Source organism: Pseudophryne corroboree, chromosome 9 (assembly GCF_028390025.1).
Source record: "Pseudophryne corroboree isolate aPseCor3 chromosome 9, aPseCor3.hap2, whole genome shotgun sequence".
Lineage (NCBI taxonomy): Eukaryota > Metazoa > Chordata > Amphibia > Anura > Myobatrachidae > Pseudophryne > Pseudophryne corroboree.
In genome coordinates this window covers 67004174-67021364 of record NC_086452.1, presented here as the reverse complement: position 1 = coordinate 67021364, position 17191 = coordinate 67004174, and the positions used below count along the sequence as shown (strand labels likewise).

At 47.4% G+C, this 17191-nt stretch overlaps 1 protein-coding gene across 4 annotated transcripts in view; it reads left to right on the top strand.

Annotated features, from left to right (window-relative positions):
- B4GALT2 (beta-1,4-galactosyltransferase 2) overlaps window positions 1-17191 on the top strand; it is a 235736-nt gene that overhangs the window by 57327 nt on the left and 161218 nt on the right. For 2 of the 4 annotated variants that reach the window (XR_010186623.1, XM_063939488.1), the window contains exon 1: window positions 12562-12636. The exons of the other annotated variants lie outside the window; for them this stretch is intronic. Coding sequence is in view for 1 of the 2 variants with exons in the window: in XM_063939488.1 (XP_063795558.1) it covers window positions 12564-12636 (73 nt within the window). In the remaining variant the exon portion in view is untranslated. Of the gene's footprint in view, window positions 1-12561; window positions 12637-17191 lie in introns of those variants that run through there. 4 annotated transcript variants of the gene reach the window in all.

Sequence of the window (17191 nt, the reverse complement as noted above, 5' to 3'; positions counted from 1 at the left end):
TTGTATTGTATTATTCTTTTTGCAAGTATAACATTCATATAAGGCGTTAGACCCTAAGCCCGGTAGTTGTGTATTTATTATAGTGTTAAGTATTCACAGAGTGTCGGTGACGCTTAAACAGCTTTTAAGTTAATAAGGTTACACTGTGTTGCATCTACACCCTATCTCTACACTAAGGTTTTACTGCATATTACATTGTTTATGGTTTAGATATAAAGGTTTAACATTGTGAGCGTCTGCGCCGCTGGTGATCTCCTCGTGGTCCCGAGCGTCCGCTACGCTATAGCGAACCATTACGTTAGTCGGCAGCCAATAGCGTGCCTGCCTGTGATCTCTTGGCCGTGAGCGAAAGTGACGCTTGAGCGTCTCGACCACGGCTAAGCGATTGTTACGCAACGTGCGTACCCTTACGGTACTCCATACGTCAATAGCGTACAGTGTTCTTAGGCCTCTTAAAAGGGTTTTAAATAAGATAAATATTTAGCTTTATCAACACCTAGTGGCTCCAATCTCACACACCGGGTATACATCACTGACAATACTAATTTGGGTACATGCTCAACACCCTATGTTGTTTTTTTCATATCTTACATATTTTACCATTGCGTTCACGTTTTGATCTATGCCCATACGTCTATTTTGATTTAAAAACATTAATTTTAAACATATCGGTATTAATTTACATACCCAACAGCCAGATGGCCAGAAACACCAAACACACACCTCCATAATTGCCATAATGGTTCCTCCTGTATTTTGTGTCCTTAAATATTTATAAAGGTTTATGTTTTTTTAGTACGCGTTATCCCGTAAGTCAGAGGGTATTGTATCCTTTTAATGTTGTGTCTTCCCACTTAAAACTGAGCCTTAGTGACCAATATCCCAAAATGCTCTACTTTCCGCCAGAAAGAAAAGTGTAAGAGCTTCTGACCCAGGTTTTGGATCAGTATATGCTGGAACGGTGTGGTATATAGAAGGTCTACAGTAATTAGATAGACATCCCATATGGTCGACTTGCTTTAGGTTGACAGGGTCAAAAAGTCGTTATAGGAAATGTTGACAGGTATAGTCGACAAAGTCTAAAGGTCAACATGGTAATGGTCGACACGAAAAAGGTCAACACAAGTTTTTTTACATCTTTTATGGATGTCATTTTCTATGTTTCCTCATATGTGACCACAGTTATGACAAACATGTTCCCCCGCAGGCTCGCTTTGCTCGCCACGCTTTGGGCAAGGTTATTCCCAGTTGTAGTCCACGTGGATGGTAAATCAAGCAAAAGTTGAAAAATATCTGACCCCCCCCCCCCCCCCAATTTTTTTTGTTGTTGACCATGTATGTGTCGACTATTGTCCTGTCGACCTTTTGTACTTGTCGACTTTAAGCACTGTCTACTCGATCTTTTGACCACGTCCTAGTGCATGTTGACCTATTGACTCTCTAGTTAGTCACTGTCTATCTATACATTGGAACCCATGCTGGAGAATGTGCTGTAATGTATGATACATATGGGGAGGAGAGAGGTGGTAAAAATCTGAGCTTTGACCTTTCACCTATTTGCACGCAGCCATGAATGATGAAATACATAGTGTAAAATTAGCGTCACAGCTGCCAACATTTGAATTGGGCTTCCAGGGCTTCTAAACACCGTGCATGATGTCGGCTCTGTGCCCTAGGACAACGGGGTACGTCTCTGCAGCGGGTGGGAGCAGAGTGTCTGGTGGCTGCTTAGCAGGCGCACAGACTATGGGGGTCATTCAGACCCGATCGCACCCTGCATTTTTTTCGCAGCCCTGCGATCGGGTCTGAACTGCGCATGCGTGTGACCCGCAATGCGCAGGTGCGTCGGGCGATGGCCATCGCCGGGCAGCAACGAATCTTACGGAGAAAGCGATCACACCAAGATTGACAGGCAGAAGGCGTTTCGTGGGCGGCAACTGGGAGTGTCCGGAAAAACGCAGGCGTGCCCGGTCGTTTCCAGGAAGGGTTCCTGACGTTAGCAACATCCTGGATCGTCGCAGCGGCTGAGTAAGTCCTGGGCTGTTCAGAAAGTTTGTGCAGCTCACTGCACAGCCGTTCGCACCCCTGCAAAGCGTTTACCCCCTCCCCTGTAGGTGACGATTACCTGGTTGCAGCAGTGCAAAGAATAGCCTGCGTGCGACCAGGTCTGAATGAGGCCCTATGTGGGGTTTAAAGGGCAGCTCAGGAGAGGTCTTGCTGATGGAGTGACGGAGAGGAGAGGTGCATCTCACAGGCTGATTGGAGAGGGAGAGTGTTTTGATAGAAAGGGTGACATTTATTAATGGAGTGGAGTGGAGGTGTGTTGAGAACTTGGCATTTGAGGGTGAGTTTTGTAAATTGGAGGATCTGGGGAGCCAGTGCAGGGATATATAATAGGGAGCAGAAGATGTGGAGCTGTGACATAGGAAGATTAGCAGAGTTTAGCCTGTACTGAAGCAGGGAGACGCTGCAGCGCAGTTGCAGTGCAGTTTGTGCAATACACGTGTAAATAGCGTGCGCAGGATGCTGAATAAGGATATACCACAAATGCACAGTACACTTATTTTTCTTCACCCCCCCCCCCCCCCCAAGACTATGACTGCAGAGAGTCTGGAAAATGGACATGCAAGGTAGCGACAGACCCAATTATCTGTGATCAGTGAGGCTCAGGCTAATTAAGAAGGACTTGCAGTGAAACTGAAGATCTGAGGACGGTTCCAGTTTCTGTTACAGCCTGTAAGTCTGTGTTTAGGTTTCGGCCGGCTGACTCCGCATAGCCTCATAATATAACAATGTTCTGTGCTGGTAAAGTAATAATGGTCATTGCTGTTTCCTCTCCTCCATGTTTCCTCATTCTCTCACTTTTTCCATTATACATTTATTAGAACATTTTCTAATTCTCTCACGTTGTGTTAATATCCAATTGATTTCTGTGGAGTATATAACATCAGAAATGGCTCACGCTGACAGATATTATCATTATTATTGTATAATTATATGGTGCCACCAGGGAAAATTACATTGTTACTAACAATGCAACACAGAAAGGTTCAAACAGGCAGTAAACAAACTGAGATATATATATATATCCGTTGGCCGGACCGCGCCCCCCAAAACGATGGCCAAACGCCGCCGTGCCGCTCCCTCCCGCCCAGTGACCGCCTCTTCCTGTCAATCAGACAGAGGCGATCGCTGGGGACCGACGGCCTTCGCATGCACAGTTCCGACCCGATCGCTGCGCTGCGATAAACTGCAGCTAGCGATTGGGTCGAAATGACCCCCATTGGACAGTGTGCTGCGTTGTACTCTACTCTGTGGTTGGACTGCTTGGCTATGATCATCATCAGTGTACCCAGCAATGCCAGTGGTGCACAACTCTGCAGAGCCTGTCATTTCGTCAGATCACTACCACATAGTTACACCCCTCCACCCACAAATGGAGATACGGCTAAACGGGATGTGTACCAAAGTTTATAAACAGTGGAGAAGTCGGCAAGTGGAGAAGTTTCCCATAGCAACCGATTACCTTTTGCTAGCATCTATTAAGTACAGGATTGGTAGATGCTGACTGGTTGCCATGGGCAGTTTCTCCACTTGTCCAATCATCTCCCTCTGAGCTCAGCATGATCATCACCAGTACACTCGGCTGTCTGTTCTCCAGTGGGCATTGGTCAGGGTACCTGGCATACCGTTGTTCAGTGTGTATCTGCTGTCCTGTAGGTATTAGTATATCTGCTAGACCAGGGGTAGGCAAACAGTGGCACTCCTGCTGCTGTTGAACTACACATCCCAGCATGCATTGCCACAGTTTGTTGTTAGTGCATGCTAAAACTGTGGCAGAGCATACTGGTATGTGCAGTTCAACAGCAGCTGGAGTCCCATACTGTTGTTGTATGTGAATCAGACAGACTGTTGTTCAGTTTGTATTGCTCAATGCTCACTTTACTTTGCATACCATCGCTCTGTGTGCATGTGATAGGTCGTTGCACTGTGGTTATCCTTCAGTATATCTGATAGGCTGTTGTCCTGTGGGGATCGGTCAGTATACAGTATACAGATGTGTCCTCTTACATCTTTGCTCTGTGTGCTATAACATAACAAACATAGGCCCTCATTCCGAGTTGTTCGCTCGCTAGCAGATTTTAGCAGCATGGCACACGCTACGCCGCCGCCCTCTGGGAGTGTATCTTAGCTTAGCAGAATTGCGAACGAAAGATTAGCAGAATTGCAAATAGAAATTTCTTAGCAGTTTCTGAGTAGCTCCAGACTTACTCAGCCATTGCGATCAGTTCAGTCAGTTTCGTTCCTGGTTTGACGTCACAAACACACCCAGCGTTCGCCCAGGCACTCCCCCGTTTCTTCAGACACTCCCGCGTTTTTCCCAGAAACGCCAGCGTTTTTTCGCACACGCCCAGGAAACGGCCAGTTTCCGCCCAGAAACACCCACTTCCTGTCAATCACAGTACGATCACCACAACGATGAAAAATCCTCATTATGCCGTGAGTAAAATACCTAACTTTTGTGTAAAATAACTAAGCGCATGCGCTCTGCGAACCTTGCGCATGCGCAGTAAGCGACTAATCGCAATATAGCGAAAATCAGCAACGAGCGAACAACTCGGAATGACCCCCATAATGCGTGAGTGCCGTGTGACTCTAGCGCCGAGCATCTTTTTTTTTGCAATTGCTTTACACATATACAATGGGACGCACAAGCAGCTTCTGCTGATGAAAATAATATGCAGCAAGCGTATATTCTGTGTGTGACTGCAACTGTATCTGCATACTAAATGCTATGCTACAGTATTTTCCTGGTAAACACTGTAACGTGGCATTTCGGATGCAGATATAGCTGCAATTACTGCCGCATATCATTTTAATCAGCAAGAGCTGCTTGTGCGTTCTATTGCATTACATTGCGTCTAAGACGCATTTTTGAGGACAAATTGCAAAAAAAGACGCTCGGTGCTACCAAGTCCTGCCACGTCACGGCGTGTCTTGAAGGGCTGTTTAGTGTGACTGCAGCAAGGATGTAAGAGGACATATCTGTATCTGATAGGCCAGTGTTCTGTGGGGATCGGTCAGTATATCTAATAGGCGGATGTCCTGTGGGTATCGTTCAGTATTTCTGATAGACCGCTTTCCTGTGGGTGTCGGTCAGTATTTCTGATAGACCGCTGTCCTGTGGGCATCGGCCTGTATTTCTGATAGACCGCTGTCCTGTGGGTATCGGTCAGTATATCTGATAGGTCTTGTCCTGTGAGTATTGGCCAGTATATCTAATAGGCTGGTTTCCTGTGAGTATTGGCCAGTATATCTGATGGGCCGGTTTCCTGTGAGTATTGGTCAGTATATCTGATAGGCCGGTTTCCAGTGGGTTTTGGTCAGTATATCTGATAGGCCGGTTTCCTGTGGGTATCGGTCAGTATATCTAATAGGCCGGTTTCCTGTGGGTATTGGTTAGTATATCTGATAGGCCAGTTTCCTGTGGGTATCGGTCAGTATATCTGATAGGCTGGTTTCCTGTGGGTATCGGTCAGTATATCTGATAGGCAGGTTTCCTGTGGGTATCGGTCAGTATATCTAATAGGCCGGTTTCCTGTGGGTATTGGTTAGTATATCTGATAGTCCGGTTTCCTGTGGGTATTGGTCAGTATATCTGATAGGCCGGTTTCCTGTGGGTATCGGTCAGTATATCTGAGAGGCCGGTTTCCTGTGGGTATTGGTTAGTATATCTAATAGGCCGGTTTCCTGTGGGTATCGGTCAGTATATCTAATAGGCCGGTTTCCTGTGGGTATCGGTCAGTATATCTGATAGGCTGGTTTCCTGTGGGTATCGGTCAGTATATCGAATAGGCCGGTTTCCTGTGGGTATTGGTTAGTATATCTGATAGGCCGGTTTCATGTGGGTATCGGTCAGTATATCTGATAGGCTGGTTTCCTGTGGGTATCGGTCAGTATATCGAATAGGCCGGTTTCCTGTGGGTATTGGTTAGTATATCTGATAGGCCGGTTTCCTGTGGGTATCGGTCAGTATATCTAATAGGCCGGTTTCCTGTGGGTATCGGTCAGTATATTTGATAGGTCGGTTTCCTGTCGGTATCGGTCAGTATATCTGATAGGCCGGTTTCATGTGGGTATCGGTCAGTATATCTGATAGGCTGGTTTCCTGTGGGTATCGGTCAGTATATCTAATAGGCCGGTTTCCTGTGGGTATTGGTTAGTATATCTGATAGGCTGGTTTCCTGTGGGTATCGGTCAGTATATCTGATAGGCTGGTTTCCTGTGGGTATCGGTCAGTATATCTAATAGGCCGGTTTCCTGTGGGTATTGGTTAGTATATCTGATAGGCTGGTTTCCTGTGGGTATCGGTCAGTATATCTGATAGGCTGGTTTCCTGTGGGTATCGGTCAGTATATCTGATAGGCTGGTTTCCTGTGGGTATCGGTTAGTATATCTGATAGGCCGGTTTCCTGTGGGTATCGGTCAGTATATCTGATAGGCCGGTTTCCTGTGGGTATTGGTTAGTATATCTGATAGGCTGGTTTCCTGTGGGTATTGGTTAGTATATCTGATAGGCTGGTTTCCTGTGGGTATCGGTCAGTATATCTGATAGGCTGGTTTCCTGTGGGTATCGGTCAGTATATCTGATAGGCTGGTTTCCTGTGGGTATCGGTTAGTATATCTGATAGGCCGGTTTCCTGTGGGTATTGGTTAGTATATCTGATAGGCTGGTTTCCTGTGGGTATTGGTTAGTATATCTGATAGGCTGGTTTCCTGTGGGTATCGGTCAGTATATCTGATAGGCTGGTTTCCTGTGGGTATCGGTCAGTATATCTGATAGGCTGGTTTCCTGTGGGTATCGGTTAGTATATCTGATAGGCCGGTTTCCTGTGGGTATCGGTCAGTATATCTGATAGGCCGGTTTCCTGTGGGTATTGGTTAGTATATCTGATAGGCTGGTTTCCTGTGGGTATTGGTTAGTATATCTGATAGGCCGGTTTCCTGTGGGTATTGGTTAGTATATCTGATAGGCCGGTTTCCTGTGGGTATTGGTTAGTATATCTGATAGGCCGGTTTCCTGTGGGTATCGGTCAGTATATCTGATAGGCCGGTTTCCTGTGGGTATTGGTCAGTATATCTGATAGGCTGGTTTCCTGTGCGTATTTTGCTAGGTGGTAGTACAGCTTTAAGACTAAACAAGACTTTGCTATATACAAATATCCAGGTGCTGGGCAGAGGGGACAGGTGAATAGGGAAATAAGTGAATAAGCCGCTGCTAAGTGGTGACTGCAACCACCAACACACGGAAACACCAATATAATACAAAAGAAAACAGTGCTATAACACTGGAGAAATAGAAGTGGTATGCCTAAAGAAACTCACGCTGAAAGCCAGATAAAATATAAAGAATTTAATTACCCATAAAAATTGGGGTTACTAATTAAAAAAAGAGGTGCTGCTTTATTGAATTACCTTGTCATTTAGTTTGTCCTGGATTTGAGGATAAGGATTGAGGGGGCTATTCAGACTCCGTAGCAGTTTTGCTAAAATCGCAAAACTGCTACTTGTAAAACTGGCATGCTGGGGCCGCCCAGCACGTGTAACGCTGCCCTGCGATATAATCACATTTCAAATGCGATCGCATTGCAGTAATTGAGAAACATTGGGGGAAAACCGGTTGCCCCCTGTATACACAGCCAGGCTGCCTATGCAAGCGCACCGATGCTATGTTTCCCATCGCAGGAAACGCAGGCGAAGTCACCCAGCTGCCCCGAAAACAGCCATGACACGCCTGCACCACTCCCCAACAACGCCGCATCGCCGTCCCCGAACGCCAGCCGCCTGTCAATCGCTATACAATCGCATCATGCCGGGATGCGGTCGCATAGTGATTCCCTGCCCACGCGCGATGCAGTCGATAATCAGATGATCTGCGTTGTAGCAAATAGCGACTGAGTCTGAATAGACCCCTGACTTCACTAACGTGTCTCAGCTTTCCTGCATAGTGTACTATGGGGGTCATTCCGAGTTGTTCGCTCGCTAGCTACTTTTAGCAGCCGTGCAAACACATAGTCGCCGCCCACAGGGGAGTGTATTTTCGCTTTGCAAGTGTGCGAACGCCTGTGCAGCCGAGCGGGTGCAAACACATTTTGTGCAGAACAAGACCAGCCCTGTAGTTACTTATTCTGTGCGATGATTGCAGCGACGAAGGTCCCGGAATTGACGTCAGATACCCGCCCTGCAAACGCCTGGACACGCCTTCGTTTTTCCAAACACTCCCAGAAAACGGTCAGTTGACACCCATAAACTCCCACTTCCTGTCAATCTCCTTGCGATCGGCTGTGCGAATGGAATCGTCGCTAGAAGCATTACATAGCAACGATGCTGTTTGTACCCGTACGCCGTGCTTGCGCATTGTGCCCCGTACGCATGCGCAGTTTTGCCTTTTTTTGAAACGATCGCTATGCAACGAACATCGGCAGCTAGCGATCAACTTGGAATGACCCCCTACATACTTGATAGGCACTTCCATAGAGCGCCAAGCGTTATTATTCTTCTAATTCTAGAAGCTGCAGACAATGTTGAATTTGGTACAAGTGACCTTATCACAGTGTGTGTACAGGTTGGACTGTCCACGTATCCGCGTGTTTAGTAGGTTTTGGGATTGTACATTGATTGTGTGAAAATAAATAAAGCCCCTGAATAAGAGCTATGACGGTGTCCCTCAGCCTTTCACTGGATGGATTGTCAGCCCCTGGTAACACTACAAGGGCAGATATACTGATCACAGCGGCCCGGATGTACTGTATATGTGGCATTATATCCATGTAGCGCAGCCTGCAGCTGCTCTGATCCGCTACTGACAAAAGTGGATTATTATATAACTCCTAAGTAGTAAATATACATTAAACTAGCAGTATATACAGCTATGGGTACATCCAGCGCGGCCGAATACCTCCACTGCTTCCTGTTTCCCTGGCATCTCTCCTAGCCAGTATTCCTGAGGGCTGGATGTATGTTATTTATTGTTCCTTATATATCCATAATTAAGTTGATTGCTTTGAGCATTACAGTTATTAGTGCAAATTTTGCCACGGGTGCAGAACCTGGATTCCAGTCTTTAAATAGTCAATAGTCAATAGCTCGACCCCATATGGTCGACATGCAGTCGGTCGACATGGTCAAAATGTCGACAGTGTTTATTGTCGACATGACAATGGTCGACACAAGTTTTTGGGGATTTTTTATTTCCATTTTTGCTTCATTTGTCATCCGTGTGGACTACGAAGCCTGGCAAGCGTCTACATTTTCACTAATCGTGGTCACAGACTGTGAAAGTGACACATTTTGATGAAAAACAAACTTGTGTCGGCTTTTTTTTGTGTCAACTATTTTCACGTCGACCTTTTATACCTGTTGACATTAAACACAGTCAACCGTTTACTGTCAACCTTTTGACCTCGTCAACCTTTTGCATGGTGAACATATGGGTCTATCATGCAAATATCTGTCTGTTTTTATGTAGATCTATTCTACCACACCCGCGGAACTTGCAGTTCAGCAAACAATTGTGCATGCAGGACAAATCTTGCAGTACTTCCAGGCTGCATATACCTATAGGGGCTGGTGCAGAGGGAATACCCTGTGTAATGTGCATGATTTAGTAATGCATGCTGCACTATTGCAGAGCTAACGCATCTGACGCGCACAACCCCCTATGGCTGGAGAAGTGGAACGGACAGGGAATCAGCAATCTAATGTATGCACAATACAGTAAAAGCCTGATTTTTATTTTTATTATTATTGTTTATTTCTGTAGCGGGGTAAACTGTGTTCCACAGGGAATACATCGGGGGTGTAGAGTTGGATATTGATCCAGAGGCACCAACAGGTTAAAGCTTTGACTGTTCCCAGGATGCATTGCATAGCCTCCTCTATAACCCCGCCTCCGGACACTGGAGCTCAGTTTGTAAGTTGGTGCCTGCATAGCAGGTCACTAACAGTGGGGGCTGCGCTAGGCAGCCCTAAAAAGAGCTTTTTAGAAGACTTCAAGGGCCGCAGCACTTCCTATGTCAGTCTGACGTGCTGTGCTGCGGCTCCATCACCTCCACAGAAGCGCTGCATACTCCCACGGCCGGGTTTCCGGGTACTTGCAGCGGAGGCGCACCGGTTCACAGGAACACCACCGCTGCCACTCTGCAGAATCGTGTGGCTGCACATCAGGGAGGTAGTAAGAGGGTCCCCGAGGTGGGACCCGCCGGTAAATCGTGGTCCCAGGAGACGGACCGCGCCGCTGGCGTGCACACTGTACTGCACAAGGACCCCACTATATCCACCAGGGCAGGGAGCAAAGGTCGGATTAAAAAAAAATCAGTTTTACATAGGCTCCACAGTACCCGGTGGTGAGGACCAGCATAGGGAATAAGGCGCTGACCTGTAGCCCCTCCCCCAGATCCAGGCACCATCTACTGCTGGTGCTCCTGCCCTGGAGCTGCATTTCACTCTCCCTCACTCCCTGACAGAGATTTTGGCGCCATCTTTACACAAGTAGCTGCGGCTGATCTCCGGGACTGCAGGGCAATGTCTCCTCTGTAAATCCGCCTGTCTCATCAGCGCTGTGAATTTACAGTCACTTAAGTATTCTGCATATCATTTTAGACAGTGTTAGTTAAGAAAGTATTCTATCCAGTATCTACTGTGCATTGTTATATGTGTGTGTGTGTGTGTGTGTGTGTGTGTGTGTGTGTGTGTGTGTGTGTGTGTATATATATATATGTAGTTCTACTGGTCTAGTGCAGTTTTATTGTGTATCTGAAATAACTTCTGCATTGTACCTGTGACTGAGTGTGCCTGTAGCTGCTGTGTGGATTTCATTCTCGTGTATCACACTTAATCCTATCACTATATTCTGTACCCTGGGGGCTAGGTGCGTCAGGGTCTCATATATATATATATATATATATATATATATATATATATATAGTGCTACACAGTATATACTGTTCTGTGTTCTTTACTGTGTATTTCATTCACCTCATACCGCTTTAATCCTCTGTTTGTGTCCTGTATTTACTGTCACATAAATCAGGGGGTTATTTGCAGGTGTTGTGTTTGTCTGGCTATACTGTACTGTTACGCTCTAATGCTACATTCTCTATAATGTCTGCCACACAGGGCGGGAAATCCGTGGATGCTTCAGCATCATGCAGTGCTTGCACCACGGATTTACCTGAGGGGGAAGTTTTAGCTGATGGTTCAGGTACTGGGTGCCATACATCTCCCAGTCAGCCTGCAGCACCTGTGGCCAATCAGGACCCACCTTGGGCAGCGTTCTCAAGTATGCTAAATACGCTTGTGACACGTCTTACGCCCCCTGTGGGGCCTCCTGTGCCATTGAAGCCACATATTGTCCCTGTAGTTAATCCACCCTGTGTGGGCATTCTGTCTACCCAGATACAGCAATTAAATCAATCTTTGGTTGGACAAAAGTGTACCCCACGCCCCTCTGGGGTCAAGGGGTTATCTAAGCGGGCCGCTTCCTCCTCACAATCCACTAATAGGCGGGGTTATAGAACTGGCTATGCAATGCATCCTGGGAACAGTCAAACCTTTAGCCTGTTGGTGGCTCTGGATCAAGATCCAACTCTTCACCCCCGATGTATTCCCTGTGGAACACAGTATACCTCGCAGAAAGAGATTTAACTATGGCAAGTCTACCGTAAATCTCCTTTTCTATAGCGCCACAAATGTGTACAGCACCATACAGAGAATATATGTCATTCATATTATCAGTTACTTATATAGCGCCAGCATATTCTGTTGCGCTTTACAATTAGGAACAAAACAGTAACAAAAAAAGACTGGGTATAACAGACAGACACAAAGTTAAAAGGACCCTGCTCGCAAGTGTATAATCTATAGGGAAATAGGCAGTGATACACCAGGATAGGTGCCACCTCTCGCATAGTGGTCTAGCCAGATAACGGAGGATCTTGGTGGGCTGTATGATCCGGTCACACAACAGTGTTGGCCTAAAGTCGGCGTGATGTGAAAGTGATCAGATGTGTTATGTGTGGACTGTATAGCATACTTGCCGACCTGGCTTGCCCCCTCTTCCGGGCGGTGGCAGCCTGGTAGGCGTATAGAGGGCGACAGGGGGCAGAGCCTTGAGGATGCGTCATTGTAGCTCCGCCCCCGCTCTATGTTGCAGAGGAAACAGGCACTGTAGAGGGGGGGACTGGGATACAATGACGCAATTCACATCATCTGCCCTCACACTGCTCACTTCCACTAACAGCAGAAGGGCAGTGGGATTTTCGTGAGCCTCCTGGCCGTTCCGGGAGGGTAGGCAAGCCTGCTGTATAGATAGGATATAATTAGGTAGAAGCCCCTGCCCCAGTATACAGCCTGAATTCCCTGACATACACACACATACTCACTAAATTCATTTATTTATTCTGTGGTTAGAATCCACTTAGCCTGCCAGTACATTGTAGGAGAGTATAAGCAAATGTAGCTCACACAGACCTGCAGAAACACGATACATTGCTGTAGGGAGCATGCAAATACACGGTGGGGTGAGGATGACCTGCACAGGTGCTGCCAGGGCAGAGAGGATCCGTCTGTCTCCAGGTGTGTAGCCGTCTGCCTTTAGCTGGGGGGTATGCTGTTATTCAATTATCTATTCTTTTGAGTCATTTGTGCCCATTTTGCCATCAACAGCCAAATTATAGTGGGCACGTGTATTTGATAGCTGTGTTAGGCCCTCCTCCCATCCCTCACCACTGTAAATTAGGGTGTGCATGTTACTCCTCTACTTACCCCTGCAGCACAAAATGCTTTTCACCCTTGAAATCCCTGTTCCCAGTATTTGTATTTACCCCTAATTCTAAATCAGCTCCGTTGCCTTTTCTGGCAAATTTAAAGGTATTTGTAACCGATCTGTCGCAGACTCGTGGAAGCATATCATGGATGCTAGCCCGTACTTGGGGATTGGCGGATACCCAGAACAATTTTCACCAGGAACCTACGCAAGGAAGTTTGGGCTTTGCAGCGCCCTCTGTCTGGGTTTCCAAGTACGGGGCTGGTATACACTGGAGCTGGAACTGATATACGCCGTGAGGAGTGCAGAGTCGGGACCGGATGGGAAAACTCGGGAGCAGTGTCAGGAACCGGAAACTACACTCAGGAGTGACAGGAGCTGGGAGCAGATCACAGGGGAGGCAGGAACCGGGAAAGTGGCAGAGAACGGGCACAGTGGAACTAGAAACCGGAAACGCAATCTGCTAGACACGCACTAGGAAGCACAATGGCTTGGGCGCTGGAATATGGGGTGTAGTATGGTTTGCCGGCGGTCGGGGTCCCGGCGACCAGCATACCGGCGTCGGAGGCTCAGCTGGGCGAGCGCAAATGAACCCCTTGCGGGCTCGCTGTGGGCACAGTGGCGCGCTATCTATTCTCCCTCCAGGGGGGTCGTGGACCCCCAAGAGGGAGAAAAGATGTCGGTATGCCGGTGGCCGGGATTCCGGTGCCGGTGTGGTGGTAGCCGGGAAGCCGGCCGCTGGCAACCTGAAGACCACCCAGAATATGGAGCCTATAATCTGGCAGGGAGGCAATCACGTTGCTGGCTGTCGGTATCCCGGCGGCGAGGATGCTGATGCCAGAATCCTGACACTCGGTGAAATGGCGGCCGTCAGAATCCCGACTGACGCATGGATCCCCCACTTGGGTGGTGGTCCTGAGGGGGAACAGATTAGTGTGCTGGAATCCCAACAGCCGGGATATCATACGGATTCCCTCTGGCACTGAGTAGTGTCCAGAGACTTCGTTATATAGGGTGGGAACTTGAAATTGGCGTGAAACGTGACATCACATCTTAGCGTGACTGGACCTTTAAACTACAGACAGAGCGGCGCACCAGTGCCGCATGACCCGGTATATGAACGCCGGGATCCGTCGCGCTGTTACACTACTTGTAAGCTGGAGGTTTTGTATGAAAGTAATGCAGGTAGATCTCTCCGGCCACCGTGCTTCTCTGCTCATTACAATAGAACTTACTAGCCACCAGTCAGAATACTGTTAGGTTTTGTGTTGTTGCCACAATGTTACATCTGTTCGCTCATAGTGGGAGGTGTATGAAGTCTTCAAAAGAGTGTACAAGTGGAGAAATTACCCATAGCAACCGATCAGATTCTACCTATTAATTTATAGCATGTACTGTACCTAAGAGCTGATTCATTACTATAGGAAACGTCTCCACTCTTTAGAGGTTTGATACATTTCCCCCATAGTGCTGCACAGAAGCTGTGATTAAACCGTTTTAGGCTCTGGGACACTGTGAAAGGTGACACATAATGAGCACTTGCTGTCTGGCGGGGAGGATCCCTCATTGACTTCAGTCCATTCACTTGTGGTGAACTAAAGTAAATAGAGCAGCCAGTGTCCTATGATAACACCCCACGTTTGACAGTACAAGGCCAGTATTTTGATGCCAATGGAAATAAGGTCTTACACAGCACTATATGTATAATTTGAGCCACTGTCCAGACTGTGCTACAGGTTACAGCACACTGTCTGGATTGTGCTATGGGGTTACATACAACGGGTCTGGGACTCCAGGTCGACAACAAAAAGGTCGACACACCTTAGGTCGACGCCAATTGGGCGACACACCTTAGGTTGACATAGACAAAAGGTCGACATGGACAAAGGGTCGACAGGAAAAAGGTTGACATGAGTTTTTTATGTGTTTTTTTGTGTCGTTTTCTTCGTAGAGTGACCGGGAACCCCAATTAGTGCACCGCGTCCCCTCGCATGGCTCGCTTCGCTCGCCATGCTTCGGGCACAGATTACCGCACCAATCGTAGTCCACATGGATCGTTAAGTATGAAAAGGTTCCCAAAAAGAAAAAAATTGTGAAAAACTCATGTCGACCTTTTTCCACGTCGATCTTGTCCCTGTCGACCTTTTGTCCATGTCGACCTAAGGTGTGTCGGCCAATTGGCGCCGACCTAAGGAGTGTTGACCTTTTTGTTGTCGACCTGGAGTCCGGATACCCATACAACAACCTGGATTGTGCTACATTACTATACCCCACTGTGCAGACTGCGCTACAGTATTATACCCCACTGTACAGATTGTGCTACAGTATTATACCCCACTGTACAGATTGTGCTACAGTATTATACTCAACTGTGCAGGTTGTACTACAGTATTATACTCCACTGTACAGATTGTGCTACAGTATTATACCCCACTGTACAGATTGTGCTACAGTATTATACTCAACTGTGCAGGTTGTGCTACAGTATTATACTCAACTGTGCAGGTTGTGCTACAGTATTATACCCCACTGTAAAGATTGTGCTACAGTATTATACCCCACTGTAAAGATTGTGCTACAGTATTATACCCCACTGTAAAGATTGTGCTACAGTATTATACCCCACTGTGCAGACTGTGCTACAGTATTATACCCCACTGTGCAGGTTGTGCTACAGTATTATACCCTACTGTGCAGGTTGTGCTACAGTATTATACCCCACTGTGCAGACTGTGCTACAGTATTATACCCCACTGTGCAGGTTGTGCTACAGTATTATACCCCACTGTGCAGACTGTGCTACAGTATTATACCCTACTGTGCAGACTGTGCTACAGTATTATACCCCACTGTGCAGACTGTGCTACAGTATTATACCCCACTGTGCAGACTGTGCTACAGTATTATACCCCACTGTGCAGGTTGTGCTACAGTATTATACCCCACTGTGCAGACTGTGCTACAGTATTATACCCTACTGTGCAGACTGTGCTACAGTATTATACCCCACTGTGCAGACTGTGCTACAGTATTATACCCCACTGTGCAGGTTGTCCTACAGTATTATACCCCACTGTCCAGATTGTGCTACAGTATTATACCCCACTGTACAGACTGCGCTACAGTATTATACCCCACTGTGCAGGTTGTCCTACAGTATTATACCCCACTGTCCAGATTGTGCTACAGTATTATACCCCACTGTACAGACTGCGCTACAGTATTATACCCCACTGTGAAGACTCTGCTACAGTATTATACCCCACTGTGCAGATTGTGCTACAGTATTATACCCCATTGTGCAGATTGTGCTACAGTATTATACCCTACTGTGCAGATTGTGCTACAGTATTATACCCCACTGTGCAGATTGTGCTACAGTATTATACCCCACTGTGCAGGTTGTCCTACAGTATTATACCCCACTGTGCAGGTTGTCCTACAGTATTATACCCCACTGTGCAGGTTGTCCTACAGTATTATATCCCATTTCCCAGAGGGGTTGGGGCCGCGTTACCAGCGGCCAGGATCCCACCGGTCAGCATCGCGACTGTCTGGATTTTTGGGCTTTGGGATGTAGTTTTTGATATTGTGACCGCCAGTCACATAACTACACCCGTCCAGAGGGTCCCCCAGGGTTGTAGTACTAGGCTACATTGCACGGAATACATACAAAATGTCAGTGGATTTGATGCCGGTGGTCATATGATCGACACAGAGGTCGGGTAAGTGTGTTTACCCTCCCCCTTATCCTCCCTTCCCGCAGCCTAACCCTCCCCTTGCAGCCTAAACCTAACCTCCCCCACCTCGGCATACTTGCGTTCGGAATGCCAACTGTCGCGATTCTGGCGTTGGGATTCCAAGTGTTGTCGGAGTTCCGGTGCCGGGATTTTGTCTGTGTGTTGGGATTCTGGTGACGGTATTTCGAGTGATGGCATCCCAATTGCCGGCATCCTGACCGCATCCCCATTGCACTGTGTATCATGATTGCTGCTTTCTAAATGACATGTACCCAGCGCGATATCGGTAGCGACAGGACCGGGCAGCGGGGCATACACACTTGCCGGTGTCAGCAGCGATAACATGGAGGGGGAGGGGGTGGATGGATAGGTGAAAGGTATTAACCGACAGTGTCAACTCCTTATATAAAAGGGGGTGGATGACGTAACAGCTGTGGGACAGCCGGCTTCTCAGCCCGCGCCTGCCCAGGCGTCTCAAAGGCCATCAGGGGCTCAAAAACGCCCGCTCTCTCAGATGGCAGACACAGATGTCGACACGGAGTCTGACTCCAGTGTCGACAAGGTTGAGACATATACACAATCCACTAGGAACATCGTGACTTGATCCCGGCAATAAAAAATGTGT